This window comes from Nothobranchius furzeri, chromosome 18 (assembly GCF_043380555.1).
Source record: "Nothobranchius furzeri strain GRZ-AD chromosome 18, NfurGRZ-RIMD1, whole genome shotgun sequence".
NCBI classification, from domain to species: Eukaryota; Metazoa; Chordata; class Actinopteri; order Cyprinodontiformes; family Nothobranchiidae; genus Nothobranchius; species Nothobranchius furzeri.
The window spans coordinates 12,530,425-12,555,882 of record NC_091758.1 but is presented as its reverse complement, the minus strand read 5'-3'; the positions used below and the strand labels follow the sequence as shown (position 1 = coordinate 12,555,882).

At 44.9% G+C, this 25,458-nt stretch overlaps 1 protein-coding gene across 3 annotated transcripts in view; it reads right to left on the bottom strand.

Annotated features, from left to right (window-relative positions):
• smg1 (SMG1 nonsense mediated mRNA decay associated PI3K related kinase) overlaps window positions 1-25,458 on the bottom strand; it is a 138,572-nt gene that overhangs the window by 39,327 nt on the left and 73,787 nt on the right. For all 3 annotated transcript variants that reach the window (XM_015968926.3, XM_015968927.3, XM_070546966.1), the window contains 13 exons: window positions 24,672-24,917; window positions 23,268-23,419; window positions 20,922-21,054; window positions 20,616-20,760; window positions 19,872-20,010; window positions 18,250-18,468; window positions 17,988-18,168; window positions 17,641-17,802; window positions 15,470-15,687; window positions 8,829-8,983; window positions 3,346-3,568; window positions 687-933; window positions 272-501 (listed from right to left, as the gene is read on the bottom strand). In XM_015968926.3, coding sequence (XP_015824412.3) covers window positions 272-501; window positions 687-933; window positions 3,346-3,568; window positions 8,829-8,983; window positions 15,470-15,687; window positions 17,641-17,802; window positions 17,988-18,168; window positions 18,250-18,468; window positions 19,872-20,010; window positions 20,616-20,760; window positions 20,922-21,054; window positions 23,268-23,419; window positions 24,672-24,917 — 2,450 coding nt within the window. The remainder of the gene's footprint in view (window positions 1-271; window positions 502-686; window positions 934-3,345; window positions 3,569-8,828; window positions 8,984-15,469; window positions 15,688-17,640; window positions 17,803-17,987; window positions 18,169-18,249; window positions 18,469-19,871; window positions 20,011-20,615; window positions 20,761-20,921; window positions 21,055-23,267; window positions 23,420-24,671; window positions 24,918-25,458) is intronic.

Below are 25,458 nucleotides of genomic sequence, written 5' to 3'. Positions count from 1 at the left end.
TTTTCAGCAAATCTGAAAATACTGTAATTACCCGAGAACATTACAGAATAGAAAACAGCTGATCTATCACAGCTAGGCATGGGTACGTTTCAGGTTCCTTACTGTGGTTGTGGAAAGTTAGAAATCAGAGACAGGACCGAATTCAGTCTCTGGCTTTAAAAAGGATCTTTGTTTAATAAAAACAGGACACTCAGTCTAGCCCATCCAAATTGTAGAACCGAATCAGTGAACATGATTTAAGGAGGTGTTAAGTACAAAGAAAGTGCTGAACCTTCTGAGCCTGCAGCACAGCCTCCCTCTGCTGCCAGCGCTTATAGAGGCCAAACAGTGGCGTTGCACCATCCACCCACTGGATGAGTCCTGAGCGGGTTCCAAGAGGGGTGACAGAGTAGTGGCGGGCGTGGAAACATGGCTGCTCCTGCTGGTTGATCTTGGTAAACATGGTGTTGACAATGGACAAGAACTGCATAATCCGCTCATCCAAATGCAAATCCTCCAAACCTGAAAGATTTTAATAAAGTCACCAAAAGGCCTCAAATAAATGCATGGAACAAGTAACTGAAATGCAGAAGTCATGATTTGAATCTAATGTAATCCACATCCTGGTGCTAGAAACGGGAAGAACACTCTTTTATGGGCTTATTGCACGTGACTTCTAGAAGGCCTGTTTTGGCCTGCTTCTCTACCTTTAAAGAGATATGGGTAGTTGTGGCCATCTGAGCCCAGGAAGAAAAGCTTCTTTGGCTTGGTCTTGGTGGGCAGGATTGTGATGGTGTTGCCTACACTCTGAATAGTCACAGCATCCGACGCAGACGCCTCGCCGGGCAGGGCCATCTCTGTGGTGGTCATAGAAGCCAGTCGAGGACTGATCTCATCCAGGCTGAGCAAATAGCTTGCTCGCTTCTGAGCTCGCTGCTGCAGGCTCAACATGATCTGTGCAAAACAAACTCGAGTTTGAGTGTAAAAATCAGACATGTAAACAACTCAGCGGTGAAAAGGGTGAGAAATGGCTTTGCCAAGTTAGAGTAACAGAGTCTTAATGGAGGATCAAACATCCTCGGCAGTATTTGACCCCGTGGTTAAAGGGAAACTATGCCGTTTGGGTTGCTATGAGAACTCCATAGTGTCCGTTTAGTACAACCAAAAGTAAATCTTATCTCCTCGCTGCACGAGTGTCTTTTTAATGCCTTAATATAATTGCTGAAATGTCCTTTTGGCCTTCATTGATGTCTACAGGAGCGGTTTATCACTAAATCAAACAAATCAACTGTGTTCATGATCTAAAACAGGGATTCCCTAAGTGTGGTGGGGTACGCGAGCTGCCGCTAGGGGGTGCGCGAGGTGAAAAGTGTAATGGCTGCGGAGCTCAGAGAAGTCTGTCAGATGTCACCATTAGCGTAGCCAGAAACTCATTTGTGGGTGGGCCAAAGAAAAAGAAAGTGGGCCCAATAAATGTAATTGAAAACAAGTATATTTAGCGTGTGTGTGTGTGTGTGTCCTCCACATGTGCCCTAGCTTCATAATAATAATGCGCCAAGCTTCAGCGCTCTGGCCTGCGCACGCCGATTTGTTCTGTATTTGATCATTTTTAACGGTGTTTGAGAAATCTGAAGGTGGTGAGTCATTCTGGCAGATTGTAATTAACACCTGTCTCATGCAGGTGTTCTGACGTTGTAAACCTCACACGCAGAACATTGTGGATGTAACTAAATAAATCAATGATAAAGATCTGAAGTTCAGAGTGCGTCTGTCAGAGGTCAGACGCGTTCCAGCGGATCCACGGCTCACGGGTGCACATGTGAGCACATCTGGGCTGGGCAGAAGGAATTTTACAACATTGGTTTAAATAGCGCCAATAAGGAGATGCGGTGACTGGAGCAGCTCATGGAGCTGTGCCGCACACACACACACGCGCGCACACGCACACGCACACACACACACACACACACACACACACACTCAATAAGCGAGCACGCTGCGCAAACTCCGGCGCGCCGTCAGACTGAAGACAGAAATGAGCGCTGCCTCCTCTGTGATAAAAACTTTTAAGAGGTTTTATAACATTTTTCATTCCAGGTCAAATTAAGATATTAGCTTCTATTTTGGGATGACGTATTAAAGTCGGGTCCGCTCCAGCCAGTGACGCCTCATGAACCTGACCACAACTCATGTTACTGCAGCATTTGTTTTTCCAGTCCGCGTGGCAGCGGATCGCAGATTCAGCCACACCATAAAACAGCAATAAGTCGGTCTGAGGCAAAAGTGAACCTCATGGCTATATCTTTTCCATCTTTTCCCCTATAGACATTTGATTACACACAAGTAGGTGATCAGTTCAGGTTTACGCAGAGCAGAAGGAAGGAAAGAGCTCTGGTTAAACGTTCCTTCTTTAAGAAAACCGTTAAATTGCATTGTTTATGTGCTACCTGGGCACTCTAAATATTGATTTAAAATTAAATCAAAGGAAATTGTAACGGTATCGAATATTTTTTAATTACTATTTAAAAAATGAAAGTGATGGGGAAAAAGGTCGATCATATATTTTTAACCCTGTCTGTCGAGTGACTGTTTACCTTGACGTGTGAAATATATACATAGGTGCGCGGCTAAATAAGTTTGGGAACCGCTGATCCAAAACATGCAGGAAACCTGCTGGAAGCAGACTGCAGCACCAGCTATGTCAGCTCCACTTTTACTAAAGCCGCTTACACATTAAGCCTAATTTATACGGCTCCTTCTGCGTCAGGACGGGTGCACGCAATTATCCGTCCGTTCGATGGCTCTCCAGCAGGCTCACAAGGGCGGATGGAGCCAAGCTCTCTTTTCTAAGCATCTGTCCATCAAGACAGAGAACTTGCGATTGGTCAGGGTGTCGCTGTCATCGACAGTGCCGCCATTGTGCTCTCAAAAGCTATGGGAGCAGAAGCTATCTAGGGACAGACATGGAGAAGCTTGAAGAATACTTCAAGGAGAAACTAAAAATTTGAACTTTTTATTCACCCGTGCCTGGAGGAATGAAAAGATACACAGCAAGCGTTTCATTGGTGGACAGAAATGATGGGAAACGTGGGTTTAGAGGTGGCGAGCGCATGAAGAGGTGGGAATGAGAAAGAGGGACAAATTTGTCCATGTTAAAAAGTCTCTGAAATACAAAAAACACAATATAAAACACACCATCTTGGACTGGATACATACAGGATACCAAAAAATATATTCTCATCAATCGAGTAGATGACCTATTTTGGATTCAAAACAGCAAATTAGTTAATGAAAGGTAAAGGGATTTTTTGTCCACGTCTGTACTAAACTATCTGTTCAGGTGTACAGGTTCATACAAACACTCACCTGTTTAAAAGGAAGCCAACTACTAGCTGGGTTAGCAGGGTTGGCTGGGTTTTTGAGCCGCTCCAAGGCAGAGGTGATGGCATCACCGTAGGTCTGCTGGAACCAGGTCTCATGTGGCGTCTCTGCTGGAGCTGCTGTGATGCTACAAACGTGGTCCAGGGCAAAGACAATGGGCCGCATCAAAGCAGAGTGCTTCTCACGCATGATGGCGATCTTTTCATCCCTGTAGCATCAGAAAGATCATAAATAAAAGCAGAGTGGTGAAAAAGACCTTCAGCTGTAAATTAATTTTGTTATTCTGTTTTGCAACAGTGAAAAATTTTGTAGTCCATAGCAAAAATACCTAGTTACATTTGCTGCCAAAGGATAAAGCTCCTAAAAATCCTAAATTATAAAGGCTGAGCAAAGCAGCTGGCCTCCCCCTAAAATATAATAAAATAATGACATTTTAAAAATGTTATATTGAGGGCTATTTCTACAATCAGAACTTCCAGGTAATTCTACCAGACCTTAATGGCATGCGTGTTCCCATTTCACCGGGACAACTAGACAGGACCATTTTTCCGCCCGTTTCAGGACCAACAGAGTGCCTGTGCTTGGTTACGTACTCCAAAATGGCCCAGTAGTTGTGGAAAGGACTTGTAGTTAACTCATGATGAATTACCTTTTTTATTCTAAAAGGGTGACACTAAAAAGTGCTCGTTTGAAAAACTTTTAAAGCAAATATTTGTTTTGGGTCAGTAACAAGAGGTCAGACGCGTTCCATATCGTTCCATATCAGACCGACTCAGTGGCCTAGTGGTAGAGTGTCCGCCCTGAGATCGGGAGATCAGGGGTTCAACTCCTGGTCGGGTCATACCAAAGACTTTGAAAAAATGAGACCCAATGCCTCCCTGCTTGACACTCAGCATTAAGGGGTTGGATTGAGGGGTTAAACCACCAAATGGTTCCCGAGCGTGGCTGTGTCTGCAGCTCACCGCTCCCCCAGGGGATGGGTCAAATGCGGAGAATAAATTTCACCACACACCTGTGTGTGTGAGACGACTAAATGGGACTTTAAGATGACACCTGTGCTCAAAATTGCTGCTGTTACCTGCCACTTTTCAAACTTTCTTCAACTGACCTTTCTGCCTTGCTTCTGTCTGTGATCGTCTTCGGTAGTGTCCCGGCTACCATCTCCTACGATCGCCAGACTATTTTGTCCTTCTGTCCATCTGCAATCACCCAGAACGCGCCGAGGATTTATCTGCCTATTTGCTTATGTGAGCAGGGCGCTGTGTTTATAAACATCGTGGATCTAATCCTGCTAATTTACATCCAATAACTCCAGTTGTCTCTGTAGTTTCTGATTCCTCCACCTCACTCAGCATGGCTCTATTAAATACCCACTCTATTAACAATAAGTCCTTCCTGCTCAATTATCTAATTATCTCTAAAAACCTGGACTTTATGTTTCTGACTGAAGTTTGATAGCAAACATCTGATTATTCTGGTCTGATTGAACTCTGCCCGAGTGTGTCCTTTTTCCCTAGCTAGCCCCAGGGTTCTGGTCGAGGTAGAGGCCTAGCTGGTTTTTTTAGACACCATCTTCCATGTTGCTCTACAATCACTAGACACTTTGCTTCCTTTGAACTGCAGCTGATTAAACTTGGACGTAAGGACCAGTTCTACAGTGTAGTGGTTTATCATCCATCTAGTCCAAACAATTCTTTCCTTCAGGAGTTTAGTGACTTTTCATCCAGTCCAGACTAGTGATTGTTGGTGATTTTAACATTCACAATGATGATGCCTCAGACCACTTTGCCATGAGCTTCTCCAGCCCAAGCCCCCACAATGCGGGTCTGAAAGTGAGGCCAATGCGGAAGTGAAATAAATTGCAGCTGCGGCGCCTGTCCGCTGTGCAGCTGCCGGCTTGTGGAGCTCTCGGATGGAAGCCAATGTTTTCCACCCGGTTCTCCCCAGTGACAGCTCTGCGCATCTCTGATCGTAGCGGCACTTGTCTGCTGTGCGACTGCCGGCTTGTGGAGCTCTCGGGAGACCTCTGTGTTCCACCCGGCTTTACCCAGCGGTCAGCCCGGCGTATCTCTGACTCAGAAGCTCTGGTGTTGTGCAGTTAACTCCGGTTGTAGCGAGGTTGCTACCTCAGTTAGCTTAGCTCCCACCTCCACATTAGCTTCAGGTTAGCTTGTAGCTACATTGCTTCAGCTCGACTGGGTGTCGTCATCTGATCCCAGCCTTACAGTCCCACCCTCAGCTCCACCTCTCTTCCCTTTTGTGGAATTGTCTGGGCTTGACGGAATCTGTGACACGGTCAAAATGGCGGTGGTGGCCACCTCCCATTTTACCTCAAAAACATATTATTGGAGGAAACCCATTGTCCATATTTATATATTCAGCTTTACCCAGCATGTTTTTGGCCCCACACACTCTCTAGACCTTGTTTTTACCCTCGGTACAAATACTGACAGTGTTTGTCCTGAAGACATTTATATTTCAGATCACCATTGCATTTTCTTTAACTTAACTGCTCTGGAGTGGTTCTCCTTTTATCTGTTTGAGTCTATGGTGTCCCACAAGGTTCTGTGCTGGGGCCTCTACTCTTCCTCCTGTATCTGCTTCCTGGTGCAGCACATCCTGAGTTTCTTTAAAGGAATGTCCTACCATCTTTATGCAGACGACATCCAACTGTACATCGCATTTAAGCCCCATGAGATGTCTAAAGGTGTTTTTCAAGGAGCACTACTCAGAGCAACTTGGACCGTGTTTTTCAAGGAGCACTACTCAGAGCAACTTGGACCGTGTTTTTCAAGGAGCACTACTCAGAGCAACTTGGACCGTGTTTTTCAAGGAGCACTACTCAGAGCAACTTGGACCTTGTTTTTCAAGGAGCACTACTCAGAGCAACTTGGGACGGTGTTTTTCAAGGAGCACTACTCAGAGCAACTCGGACCGATGCAGCTCAGCCCAACCACTGTTCCCAAGGGCACGGTTCGGTATTTTCCCTCTACTTTCTCCCCTATTTTAGTCCCTGCTCTGTTGAGGTACCTGGCAAGGCTGAGTTGGGTCAGCATATGATTCTGGCCACTGATTGACAAGGGGGCGGAGTCACTAGTTTGGCAGAGTCTTTCACTGCCTGCAGCCATTTCCTGGTTCAGAGTCTGACAAAAAGCCATAAAACTGAGCAAAATGTCCAGTAACACCAAATTTTTTTTAGCTGAGTTGTGTTCATATGGAGCATTCAGATTACCTTACACTATTTACTGATCACCTCATGTTATTTTGTCATGAGTAAAAATTGCTAACCCTAACCCACCTCCCTGAACCGTCTACAGGTGGTTCAGAATGCCTGTGCTCAGCTTCTGATCAAAGTGTCCAAGTACACACACATCACCCCGCTTCTCCGCTTCTCCTCTAGGTTCACTGGCTGCCAGTCAACTTCAGGGTTCATTTTAAGTAGGGCGGCTTTGACATTTGAATCGATCAGGTACTAATTACAGGTACCTACGAATCGATACCGGTACTTAATGGTACCAATTTTCGATACTTTTGAGTGTTTATTATTTTAATTCTCTTTTATAATTAAATATATATTTTTCTTAATATATAACAATATTTGATAAATATCACGATAAATAACATACAACTGTTTGTATTTTAACATCGCCCTTGTAGTTTTATAAGCTGATAATTAAACTGAAGCAAACATCTTTACTGTGAACTAAATTTACTGTGTATCTTCATTCCTTTTACCATCTTTTTTCATTAGATTTTTCCTACTGGGAAGTTAGAATTTCCGAGGAGAAAGCGAACGCACCATTAGCTGATAACAATGGTAGCAATGGAAGCTAACATATCAAGCTAACGATATCTTAAACAGTTTATTTAGCTGCTGGAGCAGATTAAAACGATGATGCCTCACACTTAGATCGTCACTGGTTTCGTCTTCACCCGTCACATTTAGTAAAGTGAAGCCAAACTTTAGAGCGCGTTCATGTTGTTCTAGTCGGAAATTCGGAGTTCCAAGGAGAAAGCGAACGCACCATTAGCAAAACGGAAGCTAACATATCAAGCTAATTATATTTACCTACCGGAGCAGATTAAGATGAGGATGTCTCACTTAGATAGTTGTCGCTGGTTTCATCATCCAGTTACCCATCACATTTAGTGAAGTGGACCCAAGCTTTAGCCTGCGTTCTCTCTACCATGCTGCTCTGTTTACAACTGGTTCACAGCAAGCGGCGACAAAACGCTCTTGCGCATGCGCAGCTGTCTTGGCAAGTTCTCGTTATGATGGACGGGTACCGAAACGAGGCACCGTTTGAAATGACGTGAATCGGTGCTCGGTCGGTACTATGGAATTCGGTCGGTACCTTAAAAAGTACCGAATTCGGTACCCATCCCTAATTTTAAGATCCTGGTTTTGGTTTTTAGGGCCTTACATGGACAAGCACCATCATACATTGGTGTTCTTCTTAGTCACTACACCCCCAGCAGGTCCCTGAGGTCCAGTGACCAAAGTCTACTGGTTGTGCAGCACCAGGCTAAAGACCAAAGGTGACAGATCATCTGCTGCTTGTGGCCCCCCAGACTCTGGGCCTCTCTCCCCCGAGCCTGAGATCAGTGGACTCAGTGGTCTCCTTTAAAAAGCAGATGAAGACTCACCTGTTCAGGCTGGCTTTTGCGTGACCTTTGTCACCACTCTCTCCTTACTCTTATTCTCCTTGTTTACTATAGCTGATTCAGCAGAGCTCCTTGTGCAACGTCACCAGCTGCCCAGGGCTTAGACTGGAAGTTAGTTTCTTTTTTTCCCGCGCCAGTAAAAAAACATCAGATTGTCTTGAAATTCCAGCCGTGAAAATCCAAAAACCTTTTTCATCTGAGGTTTTAACACTTCTTTACACGTGTTGTTCAAAGGAAATTTGCTTCTGGCTAATATCTTTAAAAGGGGCATGAAGTAAAAATGACACCCTGTGGTCAAATGTGGGTACTGACTCCATGTTTCAAAACAAATGAGTCTGGAATCGGGAAGTATGGAGGCAGGACAAATTGTAAACAGTAACTGTGTGATCTTTGACTTCTCGAAAAGAGGAAAAACTGACCCCCCCCCCCCCGGTTGGCTGAGAATGACATTTGTTTCAATGTAACCTTCCTTCCAACATGACTGAGACATTATACTGTTCTGTCAATATTTATCTGTATAATTCTTACATATTGTACCTTTAAACTCAACTATAAAATTATTAAGAGTGCGACTGAACTAATAAATCTGATATAACACTAGAGGAGTTGGGAAATGTGACCCCAAATCGCTCAGCATTTAGTATCTCCTTTATCTTGATAACATTTCCTAAGTAAAAGAGGCCAAATTGTTTTTAAATAGTGAATATGAACATGAACAGTCCGAGCTACACAGTAATACTGTCAGGGGTCTTTGTACTTTCTATTAAACCACAAATAAATAAATAAAAGTGGAAAAGTCTCACCTGCGTAGTGTGTTGTTGTTTTGAACTCTTTTGACCTCGTCCTCCAGCTGCTGGATCCTACGCAGCACATGCATGTGTTGCTGCTGTAACACACCCAGCCACAGTTCGTCCCAAAGCAACGTTACTCTCCGCAGCTCTCCGACCAGCTGCTGGACCTGCAGGACCCACAGAACAACAAGGACTGACAACGGCTTGCTAATGCAGAAATGGTGAGTGGTGGGAAACTGTCTTTTAAATGCAGAAACTCCATTTTAGTCTGAAAGAAGGAACCTTAATCACTTGTTTTCTTTGAAGTTATTAATCATTTGTTGTTTTACATTTTATCCTTTCCGGGTTAGTTCGCTTGGTGACGGAGTTTGTCTGGGTCTGTTTCTGACTGGTTGGGAGTAAGCACTGACTCAGGTATTAAAACTACCCAATAGGCTATAATGAAAAAAGACAGGAGAATTTTTATTGCCTCATTTGTTTTTTAATCGATATTAGATAATTACATATTTATCATTACTGACTTCGCCTTATTTCAGACTGACTTTCACTAAGAAAATGCAGACCTCTGAGAAAACTGTTCTTCTTCCGGCTCTTGGGAGAGTACAGACGCTTTTTTCTCCCCTCCCTCCCTGCTCCTCCCAAGGCTCTCTGTCCTGTCTGCCTGTACACTGCACTTCTCTGCATTTTTTCTGGAAACTGGAAATTATTAAACATGGATCTGGTCAGTTGGTCTCTCAACGCGATTGACAAAATCTTTTCAACGATGAATGGGAGAAGGGGCTCCTGGATGCTCCTCTGGGACAGAGCCAGCTGGGCATATCATGGACTCCTGGAAACAGTGGAACCTGATATGCCTCTCTCAACTGTCAATGGAGGATTCTGAAGATGTCTGGATATTTGTCGTTTTGGTGTCGGGATTTCTGCTGTTTGGCCTGAGCGGTTACCTGGCATACTGGAAAATTAACGAGCTTTCGAGGAATATTGGCTCAATCCCGGAGCTCAGGGATGGAATGCATCATGCTGTAAACTAAAAGACTCATATAATTGTCGAGATGAGTCGTAAGCTTGGAACTTTGGCTGAGATTCAGGCTCTGGCACAGAAGGTTGATTCGATCAAGGAGAGAGTTGACGGATCAGCACGGATTGGAATAGTTTGATAACGCCATTATTGGACCTGGAGGGGTTGAAGACTGACAGAACACTAAGGCAGAGAGGAAATTATCTCTGTCTGTACCCAAAACAATTCTTGTTATCTGAATCTGGTGCCCTTGAAGCCTGCGAGGCTGAAGTGAAAACTCCCCTCAGAAGAAATGTGGAATGCTGCCGTCGCTATGGAAACTTTTTCTCCCTATCCCAGCCTGGGCGGGACTGCAACCGGTGAAGGCCGTGGAACCGTATCTAGGAGTCAATGTGCCCTCTAACACACTTATCTCCCTCCCCTGTCCAAATGGAGGTGATGAGCACTGTTCCATGCGGCTGCACGCTCTGAAGTGAGGAGAGTCCCAACCCTACCTCCCCACCTAGTGGACACTTATGTTGTGTACTGTCTGAAGTCTGTGTGCATTTCTGTCTGAGGTGTTTTTTTGCATAACAAAGCTATCCTCTCTGTCGGGGGTAACTATAATCCCTCCCCCTGACTCTATCCTCATATAAACCCTCTTGATCTATTACGGTAGCGCGAATCGTGTTGCGAATGACCACAGTCACCAACTCTTGTCATGTGTCTATGTATGTATGTATGTCTGATCTCAGAATTGTGTGTACTGAAACTCTAATTTCCCTCTGGGATTAATAAAGTATTTTTGAATTGAAGAGTTCCACAAGACACGCTGTGGCTATAATCCAAGCCCCACAATGCGGCTCAAAAATTTAGCCCAACCCGGAAGTGACAAAAAATTGCAGTTCCACCCTCATCCACTAGGGGCTGGTATCAGAAGCGAGCAAATCCTCATTGACTCCCATGTTAAAAATACCAATTTCACAGCAGAAATAAACATGTTTACAGCCTGGTACCAAAACATGTTTTTGTTTTAAATGATCTAGTTTACACTCATGACAACTCTGAGGGGGGTGAATTTTTTCTCACTCTTCTGTTTAAGTGTATTAAAAGCCTAAAATTCTGTATAATTAATGAGCATCAGACCCACGTGACCACAGAGCTAGCTCCGTGGAAAGGCCTCAGTAGAGCCTCGGTCTGGCCTGGAAACTGTTCCGGGATTTTGAGTCTCTGTGTGTGTGTGTTCTTTTTTGGATATTTTTTGTGCAATTGTTGGACAAAATGACTTGCTGTGGTATTAATTGCACTAATAGAGCGTCCAAGGAGTCTCCACTTCATTTTTTTCCATAAGTACAATTATATTTATGTATTTTAGGTCACTGCCGAGCTGAGCTTAGATTTTAACATGTACTGTTTAACCATGAAATTTAAATGTAATAGGGTAAAACCCAGTGCATTTAACATAATGCTGCACTTTAGAAAATGGGTTGAAATATAACATGTTGGTGGAGCTGGGTTCCCACTATCGGCTTGTGGAGCTCTCGGGAGACCGATGTTTTCCACCCGTTTCTCCTCTCCCCGCAGCTCGGTGCATCTCTGTCTGATCGCGGCTTCTGAACGCTGCGCGGGCTGCCGGATTGTGGAGCTCTGGGATGGAAACCTTTCCACCCGGTTCTCCCCAGCGGCAGCTCTGCGCATCTCAGATCGCAGCGGCGCTTGTCTGCTGTGCGGCTGCTGGCTTGTGGAGGTCTCGGAGACCTCTGTGTTCCACCCGGTTTTACCCAACGGTCAGCCCGGCGTATCTCTGACTCAGAAGCTCTGGTGTTGTGCACAGTTAACTCCGGTTGTAGCTAGCTTGCTACCTCCGTTAGCTTAGCTCCCACCTCCGCGTTAGCTTTGGGTTAGCTTCAGGTTAGCTTGTAGCTAGTTCGACCGGGTGTCGTCAGTTGATCCCAGCCTTACAGCCCCACCCTCAGCTCCACCTCTCTTCCCTTTTATGGAATTGTCTGGGCTTGACGGAACCTGTGACACGGTCAAAATGGTGGTGGTGGCCACCTCCCATTTGGCCTCAAAAACGTGTCATTGGAGCCTGTGGAAATGAATTGTCCAGTATTTATACGTCGATGCTATAATCTGAAACTGACTTGTGTGGATTTGGAGCAGCAGCTCAAAGTCAAAGTCTCATTAGTTGTCACACACACTGATGTGTGTGCGAAATTAGTTCTCCACATTTGACCCATCCCCTGGGGGAGCAGTGAGCTGCAGACACAGCCGTGCTTGGGAACCATTTGGTGGTTTAACCCCCCAATCCAACCCCTTAATGCTGAGTGTCAAGCAGGGATGCGTTGGGCCCCATTTTTCAAAGACTTTGGTATGACCCGACCAGGAATCAAACCCTGATCTCCAGTCTCAGGGCGGACACTCTACCACTAGGCCACTGAGCTCAGAAGGTAGAGCAGGTTGTCCAGTAATCAGAAGGTTATAGGTTCAATCCTGGCCCCTGCCAGAGAATGCTGCTGTGTCCTTGAGCAAGACACTTAACCCACCTTGCCTGCTGGTGGTGGTTGGAGGAGCCAGTGTTTGGAAGCCTTGCTTCCGTCAGTGCACCCCAGGGCAGCTGTGGCTACTATGCAGCTACTAACTATAGACCTATCTCTCATTTCCAACACCTATCTAAACTTTTTGAGAGAGTCGTATATTTACTAGGGGTGTAACGGTTCACGAGGGGGGCGTTGAACCGTTTCGGTTTGGCCTGTTTGGTTCGGTCCACTTACGTACAGTTTCGGTTCATTTATTCCATTAAATAATGATTTTTTTATTTCCATGATTCAAGAGCAGCAGATAAAAGTTTTTAGGCGAGTTTCTGCACAGACGCTGTTATGAGTGATGCAGGATGGCTGCACGCGCCCGATCTGATAAAAAATTGTGATCTGCTAATTCTGATCAATGCCTTTCAGAGCGGATCAAGCCAGCTGGCTGTCGCTGCTGCCGTGGAGCCCGTAGAGACGCTGAACGGAGCGTCACCCCTCCCCCCTTCTCTCACACACGGAGCGGCAAACATGTAAACAAACACGTCCGCTGAACTTTCCCCCTGGGACAGTCTAAGTAAAGTTTTCATCCTACAACAAAAATACGGCACAGAGGAAGCTCGTTATTTAATACGAGTTTAAAGAAGAAACTCTGGGCGGTGTGAGGTGAGTTTTTAAGGCTTGATGCAAAAATAAAAACACGGAGCATCAACGGTCAAACACAACACTGGTCTGTATGAGCGTGACACTCATAGCTGCACACACAACCTGTGAAATAATTAAAGACGTCATGCTAGATCAGCAGCCTGTGATGACACCTGCTTCTGCTCACGATAGGCAAGGCAGCTTTATTTCTAGAGCACATTTCAAACACAGAGGCGATTCAATGTGCTTTACAATTATCAGGACATGATGTAAAAACACACATTAAAATCCACAGATAGAATTACAGTTCAGAGCTAAAGGAGAAGACAAAGTAACAGCGTAGATTACAGTGGAGATGACGCAGCATAAGAAACAATTCATTTAAAGGCTGATGAGTACGTTAGGGTTTTTGTTTTGATTTAAACAACTCTAGGGTTGGGGCAGATCTGCGGTCATGGGGAAGCTGATTCCATATGTGAGCAGCATAGTACCTAACTGCGTCTCCACCATGTTTTGTTCTGACCCGAGGTTCTGCCAGCTGATTGTTACCTGAGGATCTCAGAGCCCTATTGGCTGCATATCAGGGCTATTCAATTCCAGGCCTCGAGGGCCGATATCCAGCACGTTTTAGATTTAACCCTGCATCAACACACCTGATTTCAATCAGCAGGTGATTAACAGGCTTCTGCAGAGCCTGATGAGCTGCTGCTGCTGCACAGGTGAGTCAACCACAGAGTCTAGTGTGTTAGACCAGAGAAACCACTAAAACGTGCCGGGTATCGGCCATCGAGGCCCAAACTTGAATAGCCCTGGTGTACATACAGGAATGAGATCGGACATGTATTCTGGTCCCATGCCATTGAGTGATTTATAAAGTAGTAGTAGCACTTTGACATCTATTCTGTAGTTTACTGGTAACCAGTGTAGGGATCTAAGAACAGGAGTGACGTGCTCCGTTGTCTTAGTTCTTGTTACAACTCCAGCAGCAGCATTCTGAACAAGCTGCAGTTAGGAGACCATTGCAGTAGTCCAGCCAACTAGAAATAAACGCATGAACAAGTTTCTATAAGTCTGGTCTGGACATGAGACCGCTGACTCTTGATGTTTGATGAAGGTGATAAAACGCTGATTTAGTTATAGAGTAAATATGTCCAGAGAAGCTCACGTCGGAGTCAATAATAACTCCAAGATTTCTAACCTGGGTCTTTATTCCTCTGGAGTCCAGCTGAGCAGTAACCTCCATCCTAACCTTCTTGTTGCCAAAGACAATAACTTCAGTCTGGTCTTTGATTAGCTAAAGGAAGTTTGACTGCATCCAGTCGTTCACTTGTTCTGGACACTGACAGAGTGAGTCACTTCAGATATTAAATAAATAAATAAATATACTGAAAATTAATCAAACCGAGCTCTTCAACAACACTGAACCGAACCGAATACAATTTTAGTGTATGTTACACCGCTAGTAAGCATACTCACACATTGAAAGTATCAATGTAATAAATTGTGTGTTGGTAGCTCTCATATAGGAATCTGCATTTTTTATCTGCCGATATCTCGTCTTCTGGTGTACTAATCGTTTTCTGACCGTCATGCATGGTTTTGTTTAGCGATGCACCGATATGAAATTTTTGGGCCGATACTAAGATCACTGTTATAGACGATAACCAATATTTGCAGATACCGATATGCTGACATTAATGCTTCTAAAATCTACAGATTTTGTATAGAATGAAAATTATTTAAGCTGAATTTACGTTATTATGTACACACACCACACACATTTATGGTTCTGAGATGATTTCATCCCCTGGTCACATGACGTAATTACACATCACCCCCACCCTCTGAAACAGGCAAACAAATGGAGACCAGATGAAAGGATATCGGTTGTTAATATTGGCCTGGTTTTATTTATCTGACCGATACCAATATTGTCAATCCTTAGTTTTGTTGGTATGTTTTTTCTTAGTTATTTTTTCCGCTATGCCTTTTATGAATGTAAGGGCTACCTTGGGCTGCTAATGAACAGCACCATTACCAATTTAGGTAAAAAAAAATGGATTCCACCCTTACAACTGTGTTGTGAAGTCATGCTTTTTGAACTCACGCCGCCTGAGTGTGTGATTTTGAATGTAGGGTTTTTATAAGCCATAATCATCAGTTAGAACAAATAAAAGCTGAAATATCTAGTTTGCCTGGAATGAGTCTGTCTCAGATTAGTTTCACCATTCAAGTTGAATTATGAACATTTGCACCAGATTCTGTTTTCCCCGTTTCACCTCTAAACTATCAGTGTGCACTGGAACACAATTACTAAATATCTCTTAAAATGTTTGACATTCCCAAGTCTGGACTTCCGAAAAGTCTGATTGCTTTTTACAGACATTGATGAAAAGCCTTATGTAATCTAATGTTGACCCCCTAATGGGTTTGTTTCAGGTTCGTTTCCATATTTAGTTATACGTCTGTCCTGCTCCTCCTACCTGAAGCACCATGGTTGGGTTGGCGAGAGACAACTTCTCCACAATCTTGCTGTAACAGTCCTGCATCATGGCCTGGTCCTGGCTGGAGCAGGTGGCCATCTCTCCTGAAGATCCTCCTCCTTCGGTGCTCTGCAGCTGCTCCTCCTCCTCCTCCCCACCCAGGTCCTCTCCTTGCATGCTGCCCAAAAACGCTGGCAGAGCTGGTGGCAATTTGCTCTCTATCAACACAACATCATTTCACATTTCACTGATAATTCTTATCTGATGAATACTCAGGAAAACTTTGCTTATAAAACATTCAAAATTAACATATTACAAATACTTTTATGCTCCTTTTACAGTCTGAACAAGCTCAGTGTTACCAAAAACTAGTGAGTTCATGCAGATGTCGTCCTAAACTCATGCTGGCCTTTCAGTCGTTTCTGCATTTTTCGAGCTCCTGTGTTTTCTTTTTTATTTTATTCTTATTTTTATCTTAAAGAGCTCCTTCACTCATATTTTAATACATTTGCAGTGGTCTCTAGTACAAATGAATGCATTCTAAGTCGTACTCTTGGGAAAAATACTCAGATGTGCCTGTTTCAGCAGGGAGAGCACTGCCAGAGGAGAAAGTGGCTTCAGACGGCAGGATTCGGAGTCTAATTTCCTGATATTTGGACATCTCATCTCTGACTGGCTAACAGCAACATGACTCTACCACCGACTCAATCTGCTCTGCAACGTTGATGCTTTATCTCCACTAGCGTTGCAGGGATTAACCCGTGTGACTATTAACCCCGGTCAACCCCCTGTAAAGACGTCTCCAACACCGCCTATAAAAAAACAAATAAACAACAGCACGACCCGCACGGACAAACACAAAAGTGAAACTGAACGCTGGCACAGAAGAGGCAGGACCAGTGACAACCACTGGGACTGCTCCACTTCCACCTAGGAAGCGGATGAAGTTTCCCGTGTGCGGATATTTTAGATATGTTCCCACAGGTCGTTAAATCACCAGCCAGCCACCAAGATTTTTTGCCTGAAAATGACCCAAAAGTGCATTTTCGTATTTTGGCTGAGATACATACATCTCATAAACGTCGCAGCCGAGATGGGCCGTCAGGTGGACCCATTTTTGTTCTATCTTGCTCCGCCCTCATGAGGCTACTTGCTCTTTGCTTCATAAAAATCTTACATTCGTACCGATTTCAAAAGTAACCCCCCCCCCATCAATGCTGTTTTATTATGATCGCTTGAATGTTCATATCAATGATGTGACACTTTTTACTTTGTTTCACGTCCACCGCGTCTGCCCAGCTTTTTACCGTTTTACATTCCTGCTACGTCTGTCACTATTAGCGGTGTTTTTTCCATCCTTCCTACACCCACCATGCCCTGAACACGGTGAAATAAGCTTTGGATCATGTGTGTGAAGCGTCTGTACTCTCATGAAGCACACACTGTTGCTGCTGCAGCGCCATTTCCTTCCTCGATGGATGAGTGAATGTTTTCATCAGAGGGTGACTATTCCTCTTCAGAATCAGAGACAGCCATTAGCAGACAAAGAGCTTCGTCAGCAATGAACAGACCTGTCCGCATTGTAAGTTTCTCCTCTAATATACGACAATATTCGCCCCCCCTCTGCTCCTCTCCTCAGTCGGGAGCCTTCGGATGAGGGGCACTTTTCAAACTCTATAAACTCTGAAACGTTCAATAGAAACACCCGTAAGTGTTGCTCAGATTGAAGTTACACATCTCCACCATCTTCTGGGGTAAAGTAATAACTTCATGAGGGATTACTTTTGGCGCGTTAAATGCAATATTGCGACTTTGGCGCTTAAAGAGTTAACTTTACAGTCCTTCTAATGCTGCGGTTTTAATTATTGACAACTTCTTTCAGTGTTTCAGTTTTCGGCCAAGAATCTTTACTCACCTGGATCCTGACTCGTTTTGCCCACTTTCTCAGTTTTCACCAGGATTGGAAAAACCTAGCTAGAGGCGCTCGGCTCGGGTCCAGCACCCCATGAACGTAAACAAAGCCAAGGCGCGTTTTGACTGATCTCGGATGATCGAAAGGAGAAGAGTCCGGCAATCGTACGAGACGGTGGTCACGACACCCCCGAAGAAGACGCAGACAAAAGCAAGGTGGAAAGGAGAAGGCAGAGAAAAGTGAAAGTATAGTTATATACCTGCATTCTGAGCCTCCCCTCCCAGGGAGAGAGACCCTACAATAGCTGGGTAGAGGACCAGATGAGGGGAGTCTTGGGCCACTCGACACAGCAAGTTGCATATGCTCTGTCGGATGTAAGCCTCTGGATGGTTGAGACGTGAGAACAGTTGAGGGATGATGCCTGAGGAAAACACACAGTAGAAATCACATAAAGGACAGCAGACCATCCTTTAGTTTGTCCAGAGGTTCTCCCAACAGAGCTTCAAGCTAATTAGCTCCCTACACTGATGCTAAGATGTTTAAAAAACCATGAGCATGGCAGTTTTCAAACAGACTGAAGCCAGCGGGTAGTTTGGTGTGACATACGTCTCCAGGGTGCGGTCGGAGTCGAAGCCAGGCCCAGCTCAAGTCCCTCCCTGAGTTCACCAGCATGCTTCACTAGGAGCCGAAGGAGGCGCAGCGTTGCCATGACGATAACATCATCATTACTCTGTTTATTGCTGTGACAGGACAGCAGGAGTTTCGGGTCATCTTCATCTACAGGAACCTAAAGAAGCCAAACAGTCGCTGGACATCAACAACCGAACAGAAGGAGTGCCAAGAAACGTAGCTGGGCTGTCAGTCTCACCTGTCCTGCATTCAGCTTCAGGAAGGTGAAGTAAGCGTGGCAGGAGACCCGGTACAGACCAAAGATCCGGTCCACCACTCGTCTCCAAACACGAATCAGACCATCTGTGACCTGCTGGCCTGCCTCCCCGAGCCAGGGGCACGAGCTGGTGAGCTGCCTCCAGATCACATCCACCATGTCATCCTCGTGGTCCTCCTGCTGCAGAGCCATGTCCTCGTCCTGATGAACATAATGTGAGTGAGACCTGGCAGCAACTCTCACAGAAACGTGGTCACAGGACGTGAACAGTAGCAGATATGATCATCTCACTGTAATGGGAAATTCACACTCAAACTGAGAAGATTCACTTCAGCCCACGTCTCTGGAACAGTTAGTATTATAATCATGGACTACCCTAAAGCTGCATGAAGCTAATATTATTTTCATTGTTCTCTTCAAAGTTTGGGTGAAACAGAATTAAGTGCATTCACAAACTTCACGTGCCTGGAAACGGATAACAGCTGAAGGATCTGCTGTGTGTTTGGGATCGACTGATCTCAGACCTGCTTAAAGACGGCTGTGTTTGTTTCACGCTAAAGCCCGAATCATGCGTCTGCGTCAGTGCGGAGACACGCAACGCCGTTATCCGTCCTGGTGAGCCTGCTGGAGAGCCCCGCAAGGACGGACGGAGTCCAGCTCTCTTTTATAAACATCCGTCCGTCGAGACGGAGAACGCAAGCTTGTGATTGGTCAGGACGCCGCTGACGTCCACCGCCGCCATTGCGCCCTCAAAAACATAAAGAGAGCCGAGGATAACTAGCGGCAGACACGGAGAAGCTTGAAGAATGCCTCATGAAAAAACTCTAAAAACATGAACGTTTAATTCCCCGTGACTGGAGGAGTGAAAAGATACACAGCAAGCGTTTTATTTGTGGACGGAAATGACAGGAAACGTGGGTTTAGAGGTGGCGAGCGCATGAAGAGGTGGAGGAGGATGAGAGACAAATTTGTCCGTGTTAAAAAGTCTCATATAATCAAAAAACACAATATAAACACACTATCTTGGACCGATACATGACAGGATGCCACAGAACAGCGCTACGCCCTCTGCTGTCCTGGAGGGGAATTGCTTTACAAAACTCTCCAGGAGACGGAGAAGTACGAGAGCAAAATGTCTCCGTGCGTGCGTGTCTGTCCCTTGTGGAGCTGACGGAGAAGCATGAACCAGGCTTAAGTCAACAGCTATGAGTCAAAAGGCTTGTTGTTGACACGGGTTTGTCAGCTGACCTGCATTCAAAGCCCTTTATAAAACCAACATTCTTCATTAAAGAGTAAATCAACAGGTTAGTTTGTTTATGGGGTCCTGCTACTCTGACGTTGTGGTCTGCATCAGAGCAGGAGAAACGAACACAATCAGGACATGCCTGATGGGTACAGAGTAGCTACTGGGTTTAGCTTCATGACCACCCCAGTTCTGTCTCATCGTAACAGAAACAAGTGTTCAGAAAACGTTTCAGTAAAACTGAATTAAAGGACCCCGAATCAAGCTTGTTCATGGTTCTGACAGCCTGTCGGGAACGGCAGCTCAGTCCTGTACTTGCTCTTTGCTGGGCTAGAACCAGAGGGGATAGCTTGGCCCGTACCTGTATGCCTGTTGGACGACACATGGCCTGTCCTAAAATGCTGAAGATGATGTCCTTGTCTTCTTCGCTGGTGGTCGCTGGCAGCAGATCCTCAACCTCCTTCTTTTCTCCTGGAAGTAGAGGCAATCCCTCCCCCTGGCTGGAGTTCAGAGAAATAAATCCTGACCATTAACTACACCAATTAGAAAAGAAGCACTTCATTTATCAGCCAAGACAACAGACTAGCAGAGGAGTGACCAAGTCACTGCTTTGCAAGTCACAAGCCTTTCCAGTCAAGTCCAAGTCCTAAAATTTGAATTTTCAAGTCATCTACTGTCCGACGATGATAATAAATAAATCCCAGAAATAAAGCTTTTTAAAGCTTCGTTTATTTGCTCAAACAAGCAGGAAGTTCAACTGAAGTTGATTCTAAACAAAGAGCTGCTGCATCTAGCAGAGCAAGATCTAACCCAGAACCAAGAATGGTTTATGATTTTTGTCCATGTCGTGTCACTTTTGTGCCAAAATATCAAATATGCTCAAGTCATCATCAAGTCAACAGATGGAAGTCAACTCAAGTTGCATGTCGTTGGCGTTCAAGTCAGAGTCAAGTCCCAAGTCTTTATAGATTTTATCAAGTCATGTCAGAAGTCATTAAAATAATGACTCGAGCCCAAGTCATGTGACTCGAGTCCACACCTCTGTAGAATAGGGTCAGCTGTTGCAGCCGGATGACACAGGTGCAACTCCAGGGACGTCACTAACCTGGCGTTGTCCACCACCTTCCGGCCCCAGCGGTATGCCCAGCTAGCCAAAGCTGCCCAGGACTTAGCTACTTCTGGAGCCAGGCTGGCTGAAAGCTGATAGAGCTGGCCCAGCACAAAGTCTGGTTCTCCAACGCCCACATTCACTGTGGAAGCAGAAGCACCAGCATGAAGATGTGGCCAGACCCAGTCTGACTACCTTAACACCTTCAGGCTACAAAGACTCTGAAAGGTCGTGTCTTTGACTACATATGAAAGCGGAGATGCTTTCACATCAAGGTGTCTTATTGGTCAAATGTGTTTCTACCTGATGTCTCTGCGGTGATGTGGGGATTGCCCTGGTCCTCCAGAGGAAGGTCCAGGAGAGCAGAGATGTTCCGGCTTAGAGGTGAAGAGTTGGCTGTAGCACAGGAGTTGACCCCTCCAGACTTCTTCACTACCTACAATAACACATCACTGCCTTAACAGGGAGTTTAAGTCACGCTCCTCTACCTCTGGACCATGGGTTCCCAGAAGAACGTTAAACAAGTCAACGGGGCTAAAAGTCTGTTTCTAATGCCGCTTGTTACGTACCATGGATTTCACATACGATGTCCGTGAATTTTAAAGATGCATTCTGATACCAAGGAAGTGCTTATTTTCAAACAGGGGAAAAGTTATTTTAGGTTTTGTGTGAAAAAAAGTCCATGACTACAAATGCGCATCATGAAAGTGATGTCATCGAACCAGAGACGGAGAAAACGGAGGGAAAAGGGCCGTAAGGTCAGCAAACTTGAAATCCTTCCTTCAGGAGGAACACCACCACCATAAATCTGGTCATGTGGTGAGTAGCAGCTACGCTAGGGGAGAGGAGATTACGTGGTGACGATGTACGGACGTCTGATTTGTAGTCATGCCAACAGCAAACTTCCACAAGCTGATAAATCTCAAAGTACATGACAGGCGTGGTTGAAACACACATCATTACTTTTCATTTAAATTGCAGTACAACATATGTATGATCCAGGGCGTAAAGCAAAGCGGATTACAAACTGGCTCTTTTAGCCTTGTTGACTTGCATTCATTTTTCCGTTTTTCCGGGGAGCCGTGAGCCGACTGGAAGGGGAGGAGAATTAAGCCTGGGGAAACTGGAGACACATGCGGAGAGCCACACTAGAAGCCATTATAGTTAATGAGTAGTGAAAGTGCAAACACAGGGAGCGCAGCGCCACGCCGAGGCGTTGAAGATAGGCACCGGTTCGATCTCAAGCGCTGCTGCTGTTTGCAACACTGTGGAGTACTTTACAACAGACCTTATGACGCAGAATGGCTTCACGGCACAAACCCAACCGCAGTATTGATAACTTTCAAGTACTATTGATCTTAAAATATTCTAATAAATAGCGTATTTACCCATTTTTAATTAGTCTCAAAACATGACGGCAAGTCTGATCACGTACAAACAAGAGTCACTTTCCGCTTCCTGTTCTCAAGTCCTACGTGATGCTGTGACCATCGCGCGATTTTCCAACAAGCGCTCAGTGGTGCATCATGTGTGACCACTTGACTTCTCAAAAGCGCTGCACTTTCATCTCCGGCGTGCCCCAGGCATTAGGCTCCGTATAACACCATAGCAGCAAGCTCACAGGTTTCAATATTATTTAAAGTGGTTCTTTACTCATATTATAATACATCTGCAGAAGTCTCTAGTCAGAAAAATGCCTTGGAAGTCATACTTGAGGGGGGGTAAAAAAAACTCCAGTGCACCTGTTTCAGGAACTAGAAGTGAGTCACATCAGAGCTGAGCTTCAGATGAGTCAAATTTCCTGATATTTGGGCATCGCTCCTCTGATTGGCTAACAGCAACACGACTCTACCACCGACTCAGTTTGCTCTGCAACACTGATGTTTTATCTTCACAAATAACACAAACCTGGAGAAGTTCTGCTGTGTGGTGGAGTAGCTAATGCTAACAGCTTCTACTAATCATGACAACCTCTGCTGTTTCCTGGACGCCAAACCAACAACAGCTGTGAGTCAAGATGGGTGAGTCCATGACCTTTTCAGCTACTGGGGGAATGGCAAGTTTTCTTTTTTCAAACAGCGCCCCCTTAACTCTTCCTGGTCCCAGATCCAATCATACTTGAGCCTGGCATGTTACCTCTTCTAATCCTAGAGTTTCATCATTTATTTTCTATCAGAAGCTAATGCAGGAGATAGGTGTAGGAGACTATATGTTCAGCCTGCATGAAAAACTCAGTGACCGTTTATAATCAGAAAAATATTTTTAAAATGGGGTTTCAGGGAAGGACCATTTTAATTTAGGTAAAAAATGAAATGGCAGTAATTTTTTTAAGTGTATGAAGTTACAGTGACATCGTGTGGTCAATCTGGGTACTGCAGCCCCTGCACCAAAACAAACAAGTCTGCTGTGAGCAACTCCCAATCACAGATCAGCACCAGAACATTCTAGACAAGTGAAGACGACTCATACACCGTGTGTGGTTATGTAGATTATTACATTTCACTTTGATATCATGGGAGTGCATAATGTGCCAACTGTACTTCCTCTAATGGCCTCATGGTGTGCTCTTTGCAGCATTCTCTAGAAACTACACAGCGCAGCAACATTTTCTAAATAAGGCCTCTCGTAATGTTTCTAATAAACTCTTGCCTGTTTAAGTTGAGGTGTCATGTCTTTCCAGTCAGCAAGCAACCACTTGCAGAGAGTCAGCAAAGATCGGCAGGCAGCACTTTCATTCTTCCCCACACGGCAATAGGACAGCGCAGCCCTGCTCAGCATCTCCATGGCTGTCAGTGCCTGGCCTGTGGATCAACAACAGTTCATTTACAGAAAGTTAACGAGCACACTTATCCCTGCTGAATAACATCCATCTGAAGATGTTTAGAAAGCTTACAGGATATACAATTTGGAGAATCGCCGTCAGCAACAGAAACGAGACCTTATTTGGGAAAATGCTTGCTGTATTAAAACAGAGGTCAGACAGATTGGGGCTAGGTGAGAAACACTTTTCACAGGAATAAACGTTTAAAACAATTCCATTTGTCTGCATCATTTTTGTTTGGTCCACAGATGTGAAATTCACACCCGTGGCACATTTCCAGGTCTGCAACAACGACCTGTGCTGGCGGGTGAAAACCCTACTGTTCTTCAACTGCTGCGGCAGAGCACACATCGTCCTTCTGAGGTCAGCAGAGGGTCAGTGGGGCCCACCCCGAACAGCCTTGTACACCGCACTTAAGAGAAAGAATGCAGCAATAACTGGCGGGGGAAAGTGCGTTGTCATGGTGACCAGGCGCTAACACACGCATCTGCAGGAGAAACACTAATGCTTTATTCTTAATCCACCCACAACAAAGATTGTTAAATGTTTTTGTTACTGATGGGAAAACAACCATTCAGCGTTTCTGACCAGCTTCTCGACTGAGTTGACTTTAAGAACGCTCGTACGGCTGGACGATAGTTCAATATTTCTACCCATAGGTATGTGGTGCGATAAAACAAAAAACGATAAAAAAGTTTCCTTTTTTCATTATAACCTATCAGGTAGCAGCATACTAGACTCACTACTTGCTCCTAACCAGTCAAAACCACAAACTCGGGCACGCTACGTCACAAAGAAACAAAACAAAACAGAGCATGAGGCAGCGAGATGTCGCCGCGAGACGAGGCGGAGAAAAAAATAAAAATACAGAAAAATGAATTGACCAGCGCTGCACGTAAAATATATTTTCTACTATTTTCAAATTCATTTTCAATAAGATGGATATTGAACATGAGTTTTTTTTATCGATATACTATTTTTCTGTATCGTCCAGCCCGAAAAGCTCGTTTCATCTAAAACAAGCCGAAGTGCGGCTGAACACATGCTGGTGTGAAACATCCCAGAACATGTCAACTGTTGCTCAAGACAAGCTGGTAACACGTTCTGGTGTTCCTGAGTGTGTGTGAGCTCATCACCATCAGCGTATGAAGACAGAAAGCACAAACTGAGCTAAAAGCAGACGTGATTAAAAACTAACGAGCACATGCAGACAGCAGTAGCCTGCTCCTCACCTGCTGTTCTCAGGACTTTAGCCTTTTCTATCTGAACCTCTGGCCCCCATTTCTCTCCCATAGTGCCCTCCAGGGTGAGACGCTTGAAGGTCTGACTCAGCCCATCTTGCTGCTTCTGCTCGTGCGTCCCATCGCTGCACTGACTGAGAAGCCGAGACGCTAGAGCTATGTTGCCTTTCTTGCGAGCAAACTTGGCAGCAGTCAGACAAACCTCCAAAAGATGGCCATCGATGGAGGAAGAGTAACCTGGGCAAGAACAAAGGTGGACATGTCTCAAAACGCGGCACTGACCCAACAGTTGTCTGTTGAGATAAATAGTCTGGTTCAGATACTGGAGTGGGTTCTGCCTTATGTTAGCCACCACCAATAGTAATTATAACACAATGTTTAATAAATAAAACATGCCATACGGTAGAGCAGTGGTTCCCAAACTTATTTAGCCACGCACCCCCTTCTAGGTCACGACCATGTCGACGCACCCCCAGCCCCCACATCAGGGCATGGCTATATATATATATATATATATATATATATATATATATATATCTCAGGCATCAAGCTAAACAGACAGGGTTAAAAAAATATGATCGACCTTTTTCCCCATCACTTTCATTTTTGAAATAGTAATTAGTAAACATTCGATACCGTTACAATTCCTTTGATTTAATTTTAAATAAATATTTAGAGTGCCCAGGTAGCACATAAACAATGCAATTTAATGGTTTTCTTAAAGTAGGAACGTTTAACCTGTGCGGCCAGAGCGCTCTCCTTCCTTCTGCTCTGCGTA